At 44.3% G+C, this 19,758-nt stretch overlaps 1 protein-coding gene and 1 pseudogene across 1 annotated transcript in view; one reads left to right on the plus strand and one right to left on the minus strand.

Annotated features, from left to right (window-relative positions):
- Positions 1 to 19,758, minus strand: part of Evc2 (EvC ciliary complex subunit 2) — a 93,534-nt gene that overhangs the window by 12,787 nt on the left and 60,989 nt on the right. The window contains exon 15 of the mRNA XM_052199215.1: positions 2,762 to 2,989. Within this exon, the coding sequence (XP_052055175.1) occupies positions 2,762 to 2,989 (228 nt within the window). The remainder of the gene's footprint in view (positions 1 to 2,761; positions 2,990 to 19,758) is intronic.
- On the plus strand, positions 8,500 to 9,019 carry LOC127696452 (60S ribosomal protein L12-like; annotated as a pseudogene).

A 19,758-nucleotide genomic window follows, 5' to 3' on the forward strand; every position in this document is an offset into this window, starting at 1 on the left:
TAAATGCTTCCTTTTGTAAGTTGCCTTGGTCATGGGTCTCTGCGCATGCCTGCCCACCCAGGGCCTCAGTGAATGAGAGCTTTCTCCTCACTGGAACTTGTTACTGTAATTCATGGGATTTAAAAGAAAACCACACATACTCTCAACCCCCACCAGAGAAGCTACGTTCTACTGTGGATGGTGAGTGACCCAGAGACCCACAGCCGGCACTGTAAGAGAGCGTTTAGAATGCTCCAGTCTAAATGGGGCACCTGAGCCACACCCATCATCCTGGGACTCGGGGATCACTTCAGAAGAGGAGGCCAAGACATGGCAGGTCCCAGAAAAGTAGACAAATACAAGGAGAGAAGTTTTCAGACAGAGCAGGTCAGCACATATGTCACAGCAAATGTGACAACATGCAGGAAAGAAAGCCCAAGCCATACAAAATCTTAGCATGGAAAGAATAATTTGCATGTTTATCCCATATATATATACTAATATATATATATACATATATATATGTGTGTTAATATCTACTTATAAGTGAGTACATACTATGCATGTCCTTTGGGTCTGGGTCACCTCACTCAGGATGATATTTTCTAGTTCCATCCATTTGCCTGCAAATTTCATGATGTCCTTGTTTTTTAATAGCTAAGTAATAGTATTACATTGTGTAAATGAACCACAGACCAAAGAAGCCAAATAACAAGGAGGGCCCAAGGGAGGATGCTTGAATCTCACTCAGAAGGGAGAATAAAATAGACATTGGAGAAAACTTATGATACACCCCATAGACCCTAAGAAATTAAACAACAAGGAAAGCCCTAGTGAGGATGCTTGAATTCCACTCAGAAGGGAGAACAAAATAATCATAGCTGGGGGGAAGCATCTCTAAGACTTTACAGAGACTCTGGATAGGGGAAGCTCTAGGGAGTCTATGGGGGTAACTGTAGCTGAGACCCCTAAAAGTGGGAGATGTGGAGCCTGAAGTGCTATCCCCTTGTAACCAGGCAGAACTTCTAGTTGACATCAACCCAACCACAAAATGTTGGACCCTACCTACAAGATGTGCAGAGACAAAGATGGAGCAACAACAGAAGGAGTAGCCAACTAACTTGAGACCCACATCATGGACAAGAACCAACATCTGACATTAATAATGATACTCTGTTCTGCTGGCAGCTAGCATAACTGTCCTCTGAGAGGCTTCACCCAACAGCTAATGGAAGCAGATTCAGAGACCCACAGTCGAACGTGAAACAGAGTTCGGAGCTTGGAAATTCTTGTGGAAGAGATGGGGGAAGGACTGAGGTATCCTCCAGAGAGGACAGGGACTCCACAAGAAGTCTTGGAGGCTCCCTGAGATTGAACCACCGACCAAAGAGCACACATGGGCCGAACCTAGGCCCTCCACACGTATGTAGCAAGAGGGCAGCTTCATTTTCATGCTCGTCCCCCGAAATCTGGCGTGGGGATTGTCCCTGATTCTGTGGCGTGGGGGCTGTCCCTGATTCTGTGGCCTGCCTGTGGATCCTATTCCTGTAACTGAACTCTCTTGTATATCCTCAGTGGGCAAGAATACACCTCGTCCTGCAGTGACTTGAGGTGACAGGGTGGGTTGGTACCTAGCAGGGATGTCCCCATTCTCAGAGGAGAAAGGCAGAGTGAGTGGGAGGGAGGAGCTGTGGGAGGGGGGACAGGGAGGAGATGGGGGGCGAGATCAGGTTGTAAACTGAATGAATGAATAAATAAATAAATAGGAGAAAAGAAAGAAGAATTTTCACAAATTCCTCCCATGCCTAGCTGAGAAGTTAGTGCAAATGATAGCTGCAGAGACAGGGAGAGTCGTTCTTCTTAAAAGGGTGGCCCCCAGTAGGTTGGTCACCCTCCAGTAAAGAGCCACACATCTAAGAAAATACTGGAAACACAAATTATATTTGTCGATCTATAAAAACTATATTCAGGATTTTAAAAAAAAGATACAACGTTGGGCACTAGAGAAGGGGGTTATAGCTGGAGGTGTCAGAGGAGAGGTGAATATGATCAAAATGAACTATATGAAATTCGCAAAGAATAAAACACGAGGGGAAAATCCACACGTAGGTGTTGGAGGAATTGCTCAGTGGTTAGCCATATGTATTGTTCTTCCAGAGGACCTGAGTTCAATTCCAGGCACCTACCTTTGGCAGCTCACAACTGCCTAGAACGCCAACTTCAGGAGAGCCAATACCTCTTTCTGGCCTCCATCAGCATATACCCACACACAGACCACATAATTATAAATAGAATAAAATCTTCTTTTTAAGACCCACATATAAAGGACCTAAAATTGGTCCTCAGACCCGCCTTGTCACACGTTTGTTTCATGGTGACAGTTCTTCAGCTGAAAGAACACAGTAAGTGGGAGAAACAGTGACATTCAGAGTCAAACACTCAGCCTGAGGCAGAACTGCATTTGATGTGGTCTAATTAAAAGATGATGGTGGGTATTCATTTATGAAGAGGCACTACCAACTTGGACAGGGCCTGGAATGGAAGAGGCATCCAGTTCCCGAGGTGTGGAGATCCAGAGGGTGTCTGATCAGAGGCAAGGGGCCAGAGCTGGGGTGGAGCGCTGGCTGGCACATAGGGCTCTGGTATGGTTAGTAAGTCACCTTACTTGGTGTCCCACTTCACATACGGGCCATGTGGTAGAGACCCACCTGTTCCATGGCGGGTTCCAGTCACCACAAGGAGCGAAGGTGCAGGTACCCTTTTCTCCACCAGCCCCACTCACCGGCCTGTGCGACTCCAGGATCTGCACACAGGCTGACTTGGTCAGCGTTTCCGACTCACTCAGCTCCCCCAGGAGCAGGTCTTGGATGCTGAGCAGGGCGGTGTAGACCGAGAGGGTCTCAGCAGCCCGGGCCACCTTGTGGAACTGCAGAGCCACAAGTGACTCAGCAAAGTGCGCCTCCTGGGCCTCCAGCTTCTGAACTCTCTCCTGGAGCAATTCCCCTCGCACCTGGGGAAGGGAACAGAACCAGTGGAACTGAGAGGCTGAGGGGAGGAGAGAGAGCCCACCACCACCCATGGAGCACAAGCTGAGGATCCCAGGGGCCCTGCTCAGGAGACAGCAGTCTGGGGCTTTGCTGGGAGCAAGGCAAAGTCTCAGCTGCTGAGAACACCAGTCTGTGTCCTTCATAGTCTGTGTGGATCTTCAGAGGTGAGCAGACCTGGCTCTGTCCACTCACAGCTCTTCACAGGCTCCCCACATCCTGGAGGATACACCCTAGCAGGTCCCAAGCCTTGTGTGCAGGCAGGCTCAGCTGTACCTAACCTTCCAAGAGTGCATGCGGAGGGCAATTGTGAGAGTCCGTTCCCTCCCTCTACCATGTGGGCTCCAGGGATGGAACTCTGACCATCGGGCTTGGCAGCAGGTGCCTTTACCTGCTGAGCTGTCTTGATGAGGCCTCTGTGTTCTTTCTGTTTTTCTCTTTACCCCTCCCTTCCTCAAACATGTAACACTCCTGTCCCTGCTTCCCAGGTACTATCAAAACACCTCCTATACTTCCTACATAGACACTGCAAGCTGGGACCCCGAGCCTGGGGAAGAAGCAGGCCACCCTGTGTGTCCCAGTCCTCAAACCAGGAGAATAAATTTCCAATCACAAAGAAAGATGGACAATCCACATCTCTTCCGAGCTTTTTGTTTTACCTTGAAAGTTTCTAGAATTTCCCCCATGATAACCAAAAACCAAACAAAACCGTGCCCACTGCCGGGAACAGATGAGAAGATAAGCAAACTACATCCACGGAGCAAGACAGGATTTGACATGAGACAGGAAGGAAACTGCACTGGGGTGAGCCTCGAGCAAGTTAGGCTTAGTGAGAATTGTCAATCACAAAGGGACAAATTCTGTATAGCCACACTCAGTGGATGGCTGTGGTTCCCAGCAGCTGGGGTGAAAGCGAATGGGAGGAGCTGTGGAACTGGTGTGGAGCTTCAGTTTTGCAAGATGGAAATTTCTAGAGCTAGATGGTGGCTCAGGACAGTGTGAGTAGACTTTAATACCAGTAGGCTGAGCTCTTAAAATTTGTTATGTTGGTAAATATTGTGTGGTATGATGTAACACAGTACATAAAGCCAAAACCAAAGCCCATGGGTCTTGACCTGCTGTGTGACATGTTTTAATATGCATGTTTGTGTCTGATGCTTCTGTAGAGGCAGCAGGATAAGGACATTAAGCTGAAGCTGAGTCTTCCAGAAGACCATGGCCCAGGTCGGTCCTTCCCATGACTGCCCAGCATGCCCCCCAGAAGAATGCAGCCCTGTTTGAAAGGCTCAGACCTGCCCTCCAGAAGCATTGAGGCTTGAAGCCCAGAGGGGTAGGGGTAAGTGAAGACAGGAACAAGAGAAGGGTAGTGCTGCTCCCTGGAAGGACATTCAGAGACCCACGGCCATGGAGAACATACAGAAGAGAGAGCCTGCAAAGGATATACTCATGTATGGATACGTGCTGTACCCCCGAACTCCACACGAGCCAGAAGAGCTCATAGCACCAAGGCAAGCACACCATTCCCCAGAAACACAGGCTCTCCAGGGAAGTGCAGGCCAGGTCCTCAGGACAGTACACTAGACCCAATCTCTATCTATCTAATCTGGAGAGCCGGGTACCATCCTGGATGGGTCTCCAAGGTAACTGAAACTAATAGGTAGAGGCTGAAAACCAACCAAAGAAGATGGACTGCTCTACCAGAGCCTGGGAGCTTTCTCTGTAACCTCGGGCCTCACACCCAGCCTCGGACGCCCCTCCTCACCTTCTATCATACGGCTGTTCACTAACTGCTGAACCTGCCGGCTTTCCTGGGCCCTAATTTAAAGGGTACTGATTTCTACCCTGTCTTTTAAAATTGCCAAACATGCTTTGTGTCATAGAGTGAAGTCTTGTATCCAGGAAACAGCCAAAGACACACTGATAGTGCATTCCTCCGTTGAAATTCCCAGTATTAGAGACTATCCCGGACCTCCTTTCCCCTGGTGAGGATAGCACCCGTGACCAGCAGGAAGTAGTCACAAGAATGGTCATTTTCCCTTATCTAAGAGTAACTAAGCCAGGCGTGGTGGTGCATGCCTGTAATCCCAGCACTTGGGAGGCAGAGGCAGGCAGATTTCTGAGTTCAAGGCCAGCCTAGTCTGCAGAGTGAGTTCCAGGACAGCCAGAGCTACACAGAGAAACCTTGTCTCAAAAAACCAAAAAAAAAAAAAAAAAAGAGTAACTAAAGTCAGGAACATCAGCCGTGATCACACCATCTTGTGAAGCGCCTCACTCTCCCTGCCCCCCACCCACACCTTCATTGAATGAAGAGAGTTTTTGAAATTAAAGTAACTCACTTTTCCAGACTGATGCCTGTCAGTCACAGGCAGCCATGGGAGAGGCTCTCCATCTCCTGACGTCTTTAACCTACCGCTCAGCTTAGCTTCTTCGCTTCCCTAGTCATGGAACCCCAGGGAAAACCTTCCTCTTCTCTGCCCTATAACTATCTTCTCTGTCTCCCAAAGAAACTCTAAAAACTGACTTAAGAAACTGCAGATAGAAGATTCAAAAACCTTCAAATGTAATCCGGTTATGTGTGCTCTCCGGTGCCCCACAGCCCTAGAAAACACCAGAGGGCAATCCCTCTCTAGCACTCAGATGAGAGACAGTCCAATTTCCACCATCTCTTGCTTATCCCTGTTCCTGAAGCACAACCTGGCACACAAGACTCATCTTGGACATTCATGAGGGTTGTAAAGGTCATGTGTTCTGGGTCTCGACAGCTGTCACTGGACTCAGCGGTGAGACTCTGAGTAAGATGGTTAATGTTACTATGTCACTTGGCATTACCTACATGAAAGAGATTGCTTTTCTCTGTGTGTGCTTTTTGGTTGGTTTGATTTGTTTTTCTTTTTGGTCTTAATTGGGTTTCTGTTTATTTGTTTTGATCTTTCTCTCTCTCTCTCTCTCTCTCTCTCTCTCTCTCTCTCTCTCTCTCTCTCTCTCTCTCTCTCTCTCTGAAGTGGGCAGACATGAAATGAGCTGAGTGTGGAGGTGGGGAGGATCTGAGGGGAATTGGGGGAGGGTCAAATTGTAGTGTATTAAAAAATAAATGAATACAGGAAGAAAAAGAAAGGGAAGATCAACAGCAATGAAGTAAAAGAGGAGGGTAAGTGGGAGGAGGCGGGGAAGTGGGGAGAAGGGCGCTACTCACAGGGAAAGGGCACGGCAAGACTGTTCTAAATTATGCCTCAGTGTCCCCAGAACCAGGAAGGCAAAGACAACGACAGAGCTCCTGAGACTCAGATCTGCATAAGGCCCACCTCTTGGGACCCTGGCCCCAACCAGCAGAAGGCAATTACACAGAACAGAGATCCACCCTCTTCTCCAGCGATCTGAGAGTCAGTCAGGAAGCTTAGCCAAGACTGTGCCATCTGTAAAGCCCCCCCCCCCCCCCCGATTCCGTTTAAAATAATGACAGTACTTGAAACCAAAGTTAAGTTGTTTTTCTAGATTTTTGCCACTCTCAGCTCAACGGGCTTTCACAAATGGCAGAACCAGAGATGTTTATCCACCCTTAATCCACTCACCTTATTTCCCTAGCCCCCCTAACAATGGCAGACTATGAGCCAAGGAGGATATCAGTCTCCTTCCCATACCCCCTGCCTGGAAGTGCACAGCAGCCTCTGGTTCCTTATGCTAGAGGACTCGGCCCAGTAGATCCCTTCAGGAGTGAAGCCCATGCTGTCGATGACTTGTTGGTTCCTTTATAGACCTTGCAAGCTCTTTGAGCCTCGGTCTTCCCACAGTACAGTGCCTTGCCAAGGGAAGGCACCAGTATGGTGGCCCTCAGGGACAGCTCCAGGTTATTGCAAGTGGAAACCTTCAATGCAAGGAAAGCCAAAGCCTTTCGTATGTCCCCTAAGAATGCCATGGACAGTGAGTGTTTAAAAAGGTTTTCTATGGGGTTGGAGAGATGGCTCAGCGGTTAAGAGCACTACTGACTGCTCTTCCTAAGGTCCTGAGTTCAGATCCCAGAAACGACATGGTGGTTCACAACCATCCGATGTAATGAAGTCTGACATCCTCTTCTGGTGTGTCTGAAGACAGCTACAGTGTACTTATATATAATAATAAATAAATCTTTTTTTTAAAAAAAGATTTTCTACAATCTCCCTTTCTTTCTTTGGAAAGCTTACTTTGTGAATTCCAGCACCTGGTAAGATTATTTCTCTATATCAGGTTTGAATTCATGGGGGAGAATCCTGGGTAAGGACAGATTTGCATATCTATGAGGTATTAATGGCTTGTTTCCTTACATATTCATGCATCTCAAATAATAACAACTCATTTGAGAACAAGGCCTACTAAATGCTCTTATTTTAAATAGGAAGTTTAAACAACTTCCTTCCCACTTTCCCCTGACAGCACTAGAAGAAGCTCAAGGAAGGCTCTTCTGTGTCCTAAGATGCTCTTTAAGGTTCCTCCAAACCAACTCCTACAATGGGGTCTTTATGGGATTCTAAACCACACCAGTTCTTCTTAACAGGTCTAGAAACAAACACAGGGAGATGTGTAGGTGAGGTGTTGACAGATCCTCAAGTACACAGGATCTCTAGGATTGGAAGAGGGACACAGTAAAGTGTAGAGGTTCTAGAGAATTATCAGGGCAGGACCTACACAGAGGCTAGAGACCAAAGCCCTCTCCCCCTCCCAGTGTCCACCCCCCTGCTGCCCACAGCACTGGGTGAGGGATATGAGAACCTCAGCCGTCACCTTGGACCAGCTGTACCAGCAAATCACCCCATAAGCCCCCCTTTTAGCCCTAACTCTCTGTGATTTGCCCCCTCATCTTACCTAAATGTCTCAGAACAGTCTTGCTTTTGTTTGTATGCTGCACTTAGGGTATAGGACTATGTCTTCACCAGGCCTAGAAGGCACTCCTCTCTACACTCCAGCCACACATCTGCTGTGCTCCTCTTAACTCCATGTCTTGTCTTGTTTCTCTCATCTCAATCCTCTCCTCTTCTCATGTCTCAGTTATAACCATCTCTAGCCTTAATCTCTAAAGTCCATGTGCCCTAACAGGATCCCATCTTATCCCTCCCTCCTTCTTCACCCACCTCATGTTTTTCTTTTCAAAGTCCATCTAATAATTCATTCTTGTCCTCTTACTTCCCTCCCCACTCCTAGTCTAATTAACTAAAACTGTAGAGGACATCATACTGTTGCCGTTGATAGCTGGCTGTAACATTCGCACTTTGCTAATGTCTGGCAGTTATCATCCTGCCCAGGAAATGATGTAGCGCTTACAATAGGCACTCAGAGAGCATGGACTAAGGAATCATTTCCGGAGCTACACACTCAACTCCACCAGGTCCCATACTTGAACACTGTAAATACTTCGCTTAAAAGGAAATAGCCATTTCGGCTTTCAGCTTAGAGGAGGCTATGGTGCAACTTTCTTTGGTCATCCAGAATCCGGGTTCATCCAACACGAGCCGCCTCCACCATGGAGCTCAAGTTCGATTCCAAGAAGATCAAAGTTGTGTACCTGAGGTGCACCAGAGGTGAGGTCGGCATCACATCCACTTTGGCCCCTAAGATCGGTCCTCTGGGTCTGTCTCCAAAAACAAGTTGGTGATGACATTGCCAAGGCTACTGGTGACTAGAAAGGTCTCAGGATTACAGTGAAACTGACCATCCAGAACAGACAGGCCCAGACTGAGGTGATGCCCTCTGCCCTGGTCATCACAGCCCTCAAGGAGCCACCAAGAGACAGGAAGAAGCAGAGAACACATTGACAGGAAGAAGCATTAAACATAGTGGGAACATCACTTTTGATGAGATTGTCAACACTGCCCAGCAGATGAGACACTGGTCTTTGGCCAGAGAACTTTCTGGATCTATCAAGGAGATCCTGGGTACTGCACAGTCTGTGGGCTGTGGATGGCTACCATCTGAATGACATCATAGATGACATCAACAGTGGTGCAGTGGAGTGCCCACCTAGTTAAGAAGCAACAAGAAAATATTTCAATAAAAGACTATCTGATTTAAAAAAGGAACAAAACAAACAAAAAACAGCAGTTGTGTAAATTACAGCATTGACCGCCCCCCACAAAAAAAACCAACACAAAACTAAGACAAATATAACTTCCAGAAATTATTAACCTTACAGTGATGGCCTCTGGGGAGGGTGAATTAGAGGAAATCCAAGACAGAGAGATCAAAGTGATGATCAGTATGTTCAAAGAAAAAAGGAAAAAATGAACTCCTAATGAAGAGCTAATTCAAACAGCTGAACAAAATGAAGAAGGAGATGGTGATATATATGATATGAAAGATGAGTTCAACAGAGACAAAAATCTGAAGAAAAACCAATCTCAAATGCTAGAAATGAAAAATATCCATGAGTCAACTTAAACTCCCTGTAGAAAGTATCTGCAACACAGCGGATCACTAACAGGGTTAAGTATCCAGCTGAGGACAAGGTGCAAGAGCTGGAGCCGTCCAAGCACAGAAACAAAATGACACTAACAGTAGGACTTTCAACATACACAGACCCTACGAAAGAGCAAACCAACAGATAAGCCATAGAAGGAGAAAAATCCCATAGAGAGCATTTTAAAACAAATAATAATGCACTGTTTATAATGATAAAATAATTAATATTAATAATGACTTCTCAGAATAAGGAAAAGAGGTGCCAGTCCAGACACAGTAGGCAATTAGAACTCTGAATACACAAGACCAGAGAACCTCCCCTTGTCATGTTATAATGAAAATATTAAATATACAGAGCAGAGAGCATACTGGAAGCTACAAGACAGAAGCACAAAAATGGCACATACAGGGCAGGCCCATCAGAATAACTGCTCAAGAGAAATGTTGCAATCCAGGAGGCCCAGACAGATTCTTTCAGATTCTGAAAAGCTATACCTGCCAGCTGAGAGAACACCACCCAAAAAAAGTTATCTATCACAGGTGAATGAAAAAATAAAGATGTTATATAATAAAAATAGACCAGAGGAAGTTATGATCATTAAGCATTGTCTTAGTGAGGGTTTCCACTGCTGTAAAGACCATGACCAAAGCAACTCTTATAAAAGGACATTTAATTGAGGCTGGCTTACTGGTTATGAGGTTTAGTCCATTATCATCATGGTGGGGAACATGGCAGCATCCAGGCAGGCATAGTACTGGAGGAGCTGAGAGCTCTATATCTTGTTCTGAAGGCAAATAGGAGAAACTGGCTTCCAGGAAGCTAGGAGGGCGGTCTCAGAGCCCACCCCCAAAGTGACACACTTCCTCCAACAAGGCCACACTTCCTAATAGTGCCACTGCCTGGGTTGAGCATATACAAACCATCACATTCCACTCCCAGGCCCACATTGGCTTGTTCAAACACATGAGCCTACGGGAGTCATACCTAGCCATAGCATAATGCAAAATCCATTTAGTCCAACTTCAAAAGCCCCCATAGTCTGTAGTAGTCGCAACAATATTAAAAGTCCAAAGTCCAGAGTCTCTTCTGAGACTCATCCAATCACTTAACTGTAATTCCCTATAAAATCAAAATAAAAAGCTGATCACATACCTCCAACATCATTGGACATATATTTACCATTCCAAAACATTATAGTGAGGAAATACTGGACCAAAGCAACACCACAGACCAGCTGGGCAATCTTCAAACTCTGCATTTCTGATGCCCAACTCCTTTCATCTTTGACAACTGTAACATACTTCTTTCTCCTGGGCTGGTTCCACTCCCTGTTAGTAGCTTTCCTCAGCAGATATCCCATGGCTCTGGCATTTCTAATATATTGGGGTCTCCAAGGCAACTTCAACTTTACAGCTTCTTGTTCCAGTGTCTGAGATCCACACATGATATTATGGGCTCCTCCAAAGGGCTTGGGTCACATCTCCAACTCTGCCCTCTGTAGTGTTCTAGGCTCTGGTTGACTCCATTCCACTGTTGCTACTGTTCTAGGTGATCATGTCATGGTACTGGCATCTCCAATATGCTGGGATCTTCTGCTGAGAGTAGGCTTCACTAATAGCCTCTCATAGGCTCTCTTCATAATGCCAAGCCTCCACTTCTTTGCCTGGTCCCTTCAGTCATGGGCCATCAACATCAACTGAGGCCTTACCGTCACCAATGGCCTTTCTTGGACTTCAACAATGCCATGCCTTGGTTGCTTTCCATGCCTTCAAAACCAGCACCACCTGAGTGACTCTTACACATTACCAGGTCCAGCTGCAGCATGGGGTGCAACCTTGGCTATCTCTGTAGCATAGCTTCTTTGTACTCTCAGAAAACACTTCAACTCAGCGATGCTGATCTCTTCTTAATGACTGCTAATTTCTTAGCTCCAGCTAACCAGTATCAATTGTCCCAGTAGTCTCCTACTACCCTTCACACTAAAGCCAGAGCCACATGGCTGAGTTCTGTTGCTTGCTGGGGCTGGAACAGGCTCTTTCTCACACACACTTGTTTTATTACATCTCTCACTGCCTAAGCTTAGCTGTCATAATCAAACCACCACAAGCCTGCTCTACAGAAGATACTTGAAGAAATTACTTTAGTCTGAAGGGAAAATCAATTCCATCCATGATGCTACAGGAAAGAATAAACCACACTAGAATGATAGTTATACAAGAGAACAAAACCAAACACCTCGAACGCAATAAAACAGCAAGAGCCAATGCATGCCTTTCAGTAATAATGCTAAATATTGATGGTCTCAATCCCTAATAAAAAAAAAGGCACAGGTTAATAGATTTGACCAAAAGGTACGGACCATCTATTTACTTTCCTTTAAGAGACACACCTTAGGGTGAAAGAATGGAGAAGGTGATCCAATCAAATAAACGTAGAAAACAAAAGGGTTTCATTGTCCTAATATCTGAAAAGACAGACTTTAAACCAAACCTAATGAGAAAGGGTGAAAGTGCTGACCTCACACCGATAAAGGGAACAGTCATCAGGAGGACATTAAGATTCCAAACATGCATGCCCTGAACACAGGTCCACTCAATTCCATAGCATAAATATTACTAGGTATATTGCTACAGATTAACCCTAGCAGAATAGCGGTGTTTGACTTCACGACCTCACTATCAGCAGCTGACAAGTTATCCCAACAAAAATAGAGAAATAAATGTATTAAATGACACCATAGATCAAATGGGATTAACGGACATTTCCAGAAGATTCCATCCAAATACTGCAAAATACACATTTTTCAGAGCAGTCCATGTAACTCCCTCCAAAATAAAAGATGCATCAGGACACAAATCAAGTCTCAATATGTATTTGGAAAATTGAAATAATTCTTCTGTATTCTATCTGATTATAATAGAATATGAATAAATAGAACAAATGAACAGCACAAGAAACCCAAGAACATATGTCAACTCACAGGGATATGAGATATACCACGGAATGGTAAATTAGTCTCTGAAGAAATCAAGAAGGAAATAAAAGCATTTCTAGAATCAAAAGAAAATGAAAAAACAACACATCAAAATCCACAGGACACAATGAAAAGAGAAGTTTATGGGTCTCTAGTAAGACATCAGAAAGATCTCAAACAAACAACTTAGTGACATTCCGGAAAAGGAGCAAATAGAACCCCAAAGCACTAGCCCAAACAAAAACATTTAATGTTGCAGCAGAAAAAATGAAACGGAAACAAACAGATGAACATAAGATGCCAATCAACAGAGCAAAGACCAGATTCTTTAAAATGGCAAACAAACCCTTAGCCAAACAAGCTAAGAGAGGAATCAGATAGAGAAAATTAGAGATGAAAAGGGAGCCACTGTAACAGATACGAGTGGAATTCAGAGAATCATTAGGTCTCATCTTGAAAGTGTGTATTCATTCCACTAAACTGGAAACATCTCAAAAAATGGATAGATCACTAGCCATATTATGTACTAAAATTATATCAAATGAGATAAACAACTTAAACTGATCTGCAACAAGAAATGACATTGAAGCTGTAATTAAAATCTTCCAACTAAAAAAGTCCAGGCCCAGATGGATTCACTGGTGAGTTTCACCAGAACATCAAGTTAGGAAGGGAGGGAACGTGACAAAAGTCTTTATGATGTTAGCGGTACCCTGATACCAAGGTCAGACAAAGTTGCAGCAACAGCAAAATGAAAATTCCAGAACAATCTTCCCAATGAACCTAGATATAAAACTTCTCAACAAAATACTTGAATTCAAGAGCTCATCAAAAAAAATCATTCACTACTAATATGTTGGCTTTATGACAGAGACAAAGGAACAGCTCAATGTATAATCAATAATTGTCCTGACTTACATAAAGGGTTCCAAAAGTAGAAATCACAAGGCCATCTCAACAAAACCAGAAGAGCATTTGATAAAAATCTAATATCCCTTCTTGTTAAAAGTCTTGAAGAAACTCAGAATAGAAGGAATATATAACAAAAGAAAGCATGCTAAATATAACGAACCTATAGCCAAGATTATACTCGGTGGGGGAGAGCTTGAATTATTTACTCTAAGATCAGTAACTAGGCAAAGGTGTCCACTTTCTCCTCTCTTGGTCAAAATAAGACCAGAGGTCTTATTAGAGCACTAAGAGAAAAGAAGCAAATAAAACAAAATGAATCCAAACAGGAAAGCAAGAAGCTAAAACACCCCTGTTTGGGATAACCACTCTACAATCCACAGACCCAAAGAAGCCAAATAACAAGGAGGGCTCAAGGCAGGATGGAGAATCTTTTTCTGAAGGGGTAATAAGAAAAATACTGGAGGTGGATAGATGAAGGGAATTGGGTGGTAGAGGGGATGGGTGGGGTGGTAGAGGGGATGGGTGGGGTGGTAAAGGGGATGGGTGGGGGACCAGATGTTGGGAGAGCAAGGGAGAAATCACAGGGGTGGGGGGTGAGAATGGAGATCAGCTGTGCCAGAGACCTGTGATGGTGGAGGCCCCAGGGTGTCTATGGGGGTGATTCTGTCTGTGACTCCTAACAGTGGAAAATATGGAGCCTATGGAGCCTGAAGTGGCCACTTCCTATAGCCAGGCAGGACTCACAGCGGAGAGATGAGGACAGCAACGCACAAAACCTTCAACCCAAAATGTGTCCTGTCCACAAGATGTGCAGAGACAGAGACAAACCAAAGACTGAGGGACAAGAGCCAGTCCCTAAACACTATTAATGATATCCTGCTGTGCTTGCAGACAGGAACCCAGCATACCTGCCATCTGAGAGGCTCTACCTAGCAGCCAATGGAAAGAGATGGAGACTCATAGCCAAACATTAGATGGAGCTAAGGAAGTCTTATGGAAGAATTTGGGGAAGGATTGAGGAACCGGAAGAGGATTAGGAATCCACAGGAAGACCAACAGAGTCAACTAACCTGGACCCTTGGGGACTCCCAGAGACTGAACTACCAAAGAGAACACATAGGCTGGACCTAGTCCCCTCCCTTCCCTGCACACAAGTGCAAACTGATTTTCATGTGGGTCCTCCAGCAACTAGAGTAGGGTGTGTCCCTGACTCTGTTGCCTGCCTGTGGATCTCATTACCCCAATCGGGCTTCCTTATTTGGCCTTAGTGGGAGAGGATGTGCCTAGTACTGCAGTGACTTCATGTGCCAGGTGGTGATGGTGGGGCTGAGGCGGGGAAGGGGAGTAATACCCAAAGAGGGGCTCCCTCTGCTCATAGGAGGAGTGGGAATGGGGAGAGGATCTTCGTGAGGGTTACTGGCAGGAGGGGCAGCCAATCTAGGGATGTAAAGTGAATAAATAAATTTAATAGAAAACAGTATGCCTGTTTGCAGAGGATAAGAGTCTAAGCATGAAAGGGCATGACTGGCAGCGGAAGGGCCACCACCAGTGGAACCAAGGCAACAGGGTCCTGGCAGGTCCTGTGCCTGCTACCACTGACCATCGCGGCCAGCCAGGCTGCAAGCAGCGGTGGAGTTACAGCACTTTTCATCTTTTCACCGCACTGAAGCCACATCAGAACTCTGCCTTCCGCCAGTCAGTTATGAGAGAGACTCTCCACCATCTTGACTCTCAGACGCCAGAGAAAATTGACAGCCCAAGGTATGCAGACTTAGCCTGAGGACAACATCGCGAGGGTCTAAGCCCGACAGGCGTTGGCCTGCACCCAGGCCCTGGGCTGTTTGGGGGGCCATCGGTGTGCCAACCCGGCCAGGAGGTTATTTGCCCAGCAGTCTGTCCCGGCACTTGCAGGAAGCACGCACCGCCATTTTGGCTATGGGGAGCCAGAGAGTCCTAGCAGGAAAAGTCAGCTAACAGTCATAGCCCGAGACTAATATAGCGGGGGTCTAAGCCCGACAGGCATTGGACTGAACCCAGGCCCTGGGCTGTCCGGAGGGCCATCTATGTGCCAACACAGCCAGGAAGTTGTTAGCCCGGCAGACTGTCCTGGGACTTGCAGGGGGCGCCATCTTGGCTACCTGACAGAACCAGTTAGCAGTCATAGCCCGAGGCAAACATTGCTTGGGCCTAAGCCTGTCAGGCTTTTGCCTGGACTCAGGGCCTGAGCAGCTAGGCTAGCCTTGTGTGCACCAACCCGGTTGGGGGATCTGCTACCCAGCAGAGTGATCAGCACTCAGAAAAGGTCCCCACAGCATACTCCATCAGCACTCCCTGAAGGAGCAAACGGGCAACACCTGGTTCACAGAGACAATCCGTGGCAAGGCACACTAAGGCTCTAAGGGCACCCAAGAGGAGGGCAGCACATCAGCATCTGCGACAGAGGAAACCCAGCCATCCAGTGTTGTGAAAATAGCATTACAGCTTCACAGGAGGCTCAGACACCAGCCAGAGACAAGACCAACTAATACCAGAGATAACAAGATGGCAAAAGGCAAACGTAGGAACGCTACCAACAGAAATCTAGGCAATACGCAGTGTCTGAACCAAACTCTCCAACAACAGCAAGTCCTGGATACCCCAACACACCAGAAAAACAAGATTTGGCTTTAAAATTGCTGGTCATGATGCTGCTAGAGGAACACAAAAAGGACATAAATGAATCTCTTAAAGAAATACAGGGGAACATGAATAAGCTAGAAACCTGTATAATAGAAACACAAAAATCACTTAAAGAAATTCAGGACAATAAGGCTCAAGAGATAGAAGCCAATAAAGAAGAAACGAAAAAAAAAAAAAAAAGCCTTAAAAAAAATGCAGGAGAAAGTGAGTCAAATGGCAGAAGTCATGAAAGAGGAAACACAAAAATCTCTTAAAGAATTAAAGGAAACACAAACAAACAAATGAAGGAACTGAGCAAAACCATCCTGGATCTAAAAACAGAAGTAGAAACAACTAAGAAATCACAAAGGGAGACAACTTTGGAGATAGAAAACCTTGGGAAGAAATCAGGGGCCATAGATGCAAACATCAACAACAGAATACAAGACATGGAAGAAAGAATCTCAGATGCCGAAGATACCATAGAAACCATTGACTCAACAGTCAAAGAAAATGCAAACCACTTGTATCCCAGAACATCCAGGAAATCCAGGACACAATGAGAAGACCAAAGCAGATGAGAGTGAAGACTTAACAACTGAAACGGCCAGCAAATATCTTCAACAAAATTATGGAAGAAAACTTTCCTAACCTAAAAAGAGAGATGCCCATAAATATACAAGAAGCCTACAGAACTCCAAACAGACTGGACCTGAGCAGAAATACTTCCCTCACATAATAATCAAAACCCCAAATGTACTAAACAAAGAAAGAATATTAAAGGCAGTAAGAGAAAAAGGCCAAGTAACATATAAAGGAAGACCTATCAGAATCACACCAGACTTCTCACCAGAGACCATGAAAGCTAGGAGATCCTGGGCAGATCTGATGCAGACTCTAAGAGAACATAAATGTCAGTCAAGACTACGATACCCAGTAAAACTCTTAATCATCATAGATGGAGAAACCAAGACATTCCATGACAAAACCATATTTACACAATATCTTTCCACAAACCCAGCCCTACAAAGAATAATAGGAGGAAAACTCCAATACAAGGAGGGAAATTACACTCTGGAAAGAGCAAGATAGTAACCTTCTTTCATCAAACCCAAAAGAAGATAACCACTCAAATATAAAAATAACATCAAAAATGACAGGAAGTAATAATCACTATTCCTTAATATTTCTTAACATCAATGGACTCAATTCCCCAATAAAAAGACATAGACTAACAGACTGGATAAGGAAACAGGACCCTACATTTTGCTGCATACAGGAAACACACCTCAGTGTCAAAGACAAGAACTACCTTAGAGTAAAAGGCTGGAAGACAATTTTACAAGCCAATGGTCTCAGGACAAGTCGGAGTAGACATTCTAATACCAGATAAAATTGACTTTCAACCTAAAGTCATCAAAAGGGACACGGAAGGACACTTCTTGCTGGTCAAAGGAAAAAACCATGAAGAAGAACTCTCAGTTCTGAACATCCATGCGCCAAATGCAAGGGCACCCTCATTCGTAAAAGAAACTTTACTAAAGCTCAAAGCACACATTGCACCTAACACAATAATTGTGGGTGACTTCAACACTCCACTATTCTCAATGGACCGATTAGAAAAACAGAAACTAAACAGGGACACAGTAAAACTAATTGAAGCTTTGGACCAATTGGATTTAACTGATATTTATAGAACATTTCACCCTAAAGCAAAAGAATAAACCTTTTTCTCAGCACCTCATGGTACCTTCTCCAAAATCGACCATATAATTGGTCACAAAACAGACCTCAACAAATATAAGAAGATTGAACTAATCCCATGCCTCCTATCAGATCGCTATGGAGTAAGAGTGGTCTTCAATAGCAACAAAAACAGCAGAAAGCCCACATACACATGGAGGCTGAACAATACTCTACTCAATGACACCTTGGCCAAAGAAGAAATAAAGAAAGAATTTCTTTCTTTAAAAGTCAGAGACTTTTTAGAATTTAATGAAAATGAAGGCACAACATACCCAAATATTTGGGACACAATGAAAGCAGTGCTAAGAGGAAAACTCATAGCCCTGAGTGCCTCCAAAAAGAAACGGGAGAGAGCATACACTAGCAGCTTAATGACACATGTGAAAGCTCTGAAACAAAAATAAGCTAATTCACCCAGGAGGAGAAGACAGGAAATCATCAAACTCAGTGGAAACAAAGAGAACCATACAAAGAATCAACGATTCCAGGAGCTGCTTCTTTGAGAAAATCAACAAGATATATTAAACCCTTAGCCAGACTGAACAAAGGGCACAGAGAAAAGTATCCAAATAAACAAAACTAGAAATGAAAAGGGGGATATAACAACAGAAACTGAGGAAATTCAAAAAATCATCAGATCCTACTACAAAAGCCTATACTCAACACAACTAGAGAATCTGGAGGAAATAGACAATTTCCTAGACAGATATCAAATACCAAAATTGAATCAGGACCAAATAGACCATCTAAACAGTCCCATAACCCCTAAAGAAATAGAAGGGGTCATAGAAAGTCTTCCAACCAAAAAAAGCACAGGACCAGATGGTTACAGTGCAGAATTCTATCAGACCTTCAAAGAAGACCTAACACCAATACTCTTCAAACTATTCCACAAAATAGAAATGGAAGGAACACTACCCAACTCCTTCTATGAAGCCACAATTACACTGATACCAAAACCACACAAAGATCAAACAAAGAAAGAGAACTTCAGATCAATTTCCCTTATGAACATCGATGCAACAATACTCAATAAAATTCTTGCCAACCGAATCCAAGAACACATCAAAATGATGATCCACCATGATCAAGTAGGCTTTATCCTAGGGATGCAGGGATGGTTCAATATACAGAAATCCATCAATGCAATCCACTACATTAACAAACTCAAAGAAAAAACCACATGGTCATTCCATTAGATGCTGAAAAAGCATTTGACAAAATTCAGCATCCTTTCATGCTTAAAGTTGTGGAAAGAACAGGAATTCAAGGCCCATACCTAAACATAGTAAAAGCAATATACAGCAAACCGGTAGCCAGCATCAAACTAAATGGAGAGAAACTTGAAGCAATCCCACTAAAATCAGGGACTGGACAAGGCTGCCCCCTCTCTCCTTATCTTTTCAATATTGTACTTGAGGTACTAGCTCTGGCAATTAGACAACATAAGGAGGTCAAAGGGATACAAATTGGAAAGGACGAAGTCAAACTATCATTATTTGCAGATGATATGATGAGAGTCTACCTAAGTGACCCAAAAAACTCCACTAGAGAACTCCTACAGCTGATAAACAAAGCAAAGTGGCAGGTTATAAAATCAACTCAAGCAAATCAGTAGCATTCTATACTCAAAGGATTCCCAATAGCCACAAACAGTATAAAGTACTTTGGTGTGACTCTGAACAAACAAGTGAAAGATCTGTATGACAAGAACTTCAAGACTCTGAAGAAGGAAATGGAAGACCTCAGAAAATGGAAAAAATCTCCCATGTTCATGGATTGGCAGGATTAAATAGTTAAAATGGCCATTTTGCCAAAAGCAATATACAGATTCAACACAATATCCATCAAAATCCCAACTCAGTTCTTCATAGAGTTAGAAAGAGCAATTCTCAAATTCATCTGGAATAACAAAAATCTCAGGATAGCCAAAACTATTCTCAACAACAAAAGAAATTCTGGGGGAATCAGTATTCCTGACCTCAAGCAATACTACAGAGCAATAGTGTTAAAAACTG

The sequence above is a fragment of the Apodemus sylvaticus genome, chromosome 11 (assembly GCF_947179515.1).
Source record: "Apodemus sylvaticus chromosome 11, mApoSyl1.1, whole genome shotgun sequence".
Taxonomy (NCBI): domain Eukaryota; kingdom Metazoa; phylum Chordata; class Mammalia; order Rodentia; family Muridae; genus Apodemus; species Apodemus sylvaticus.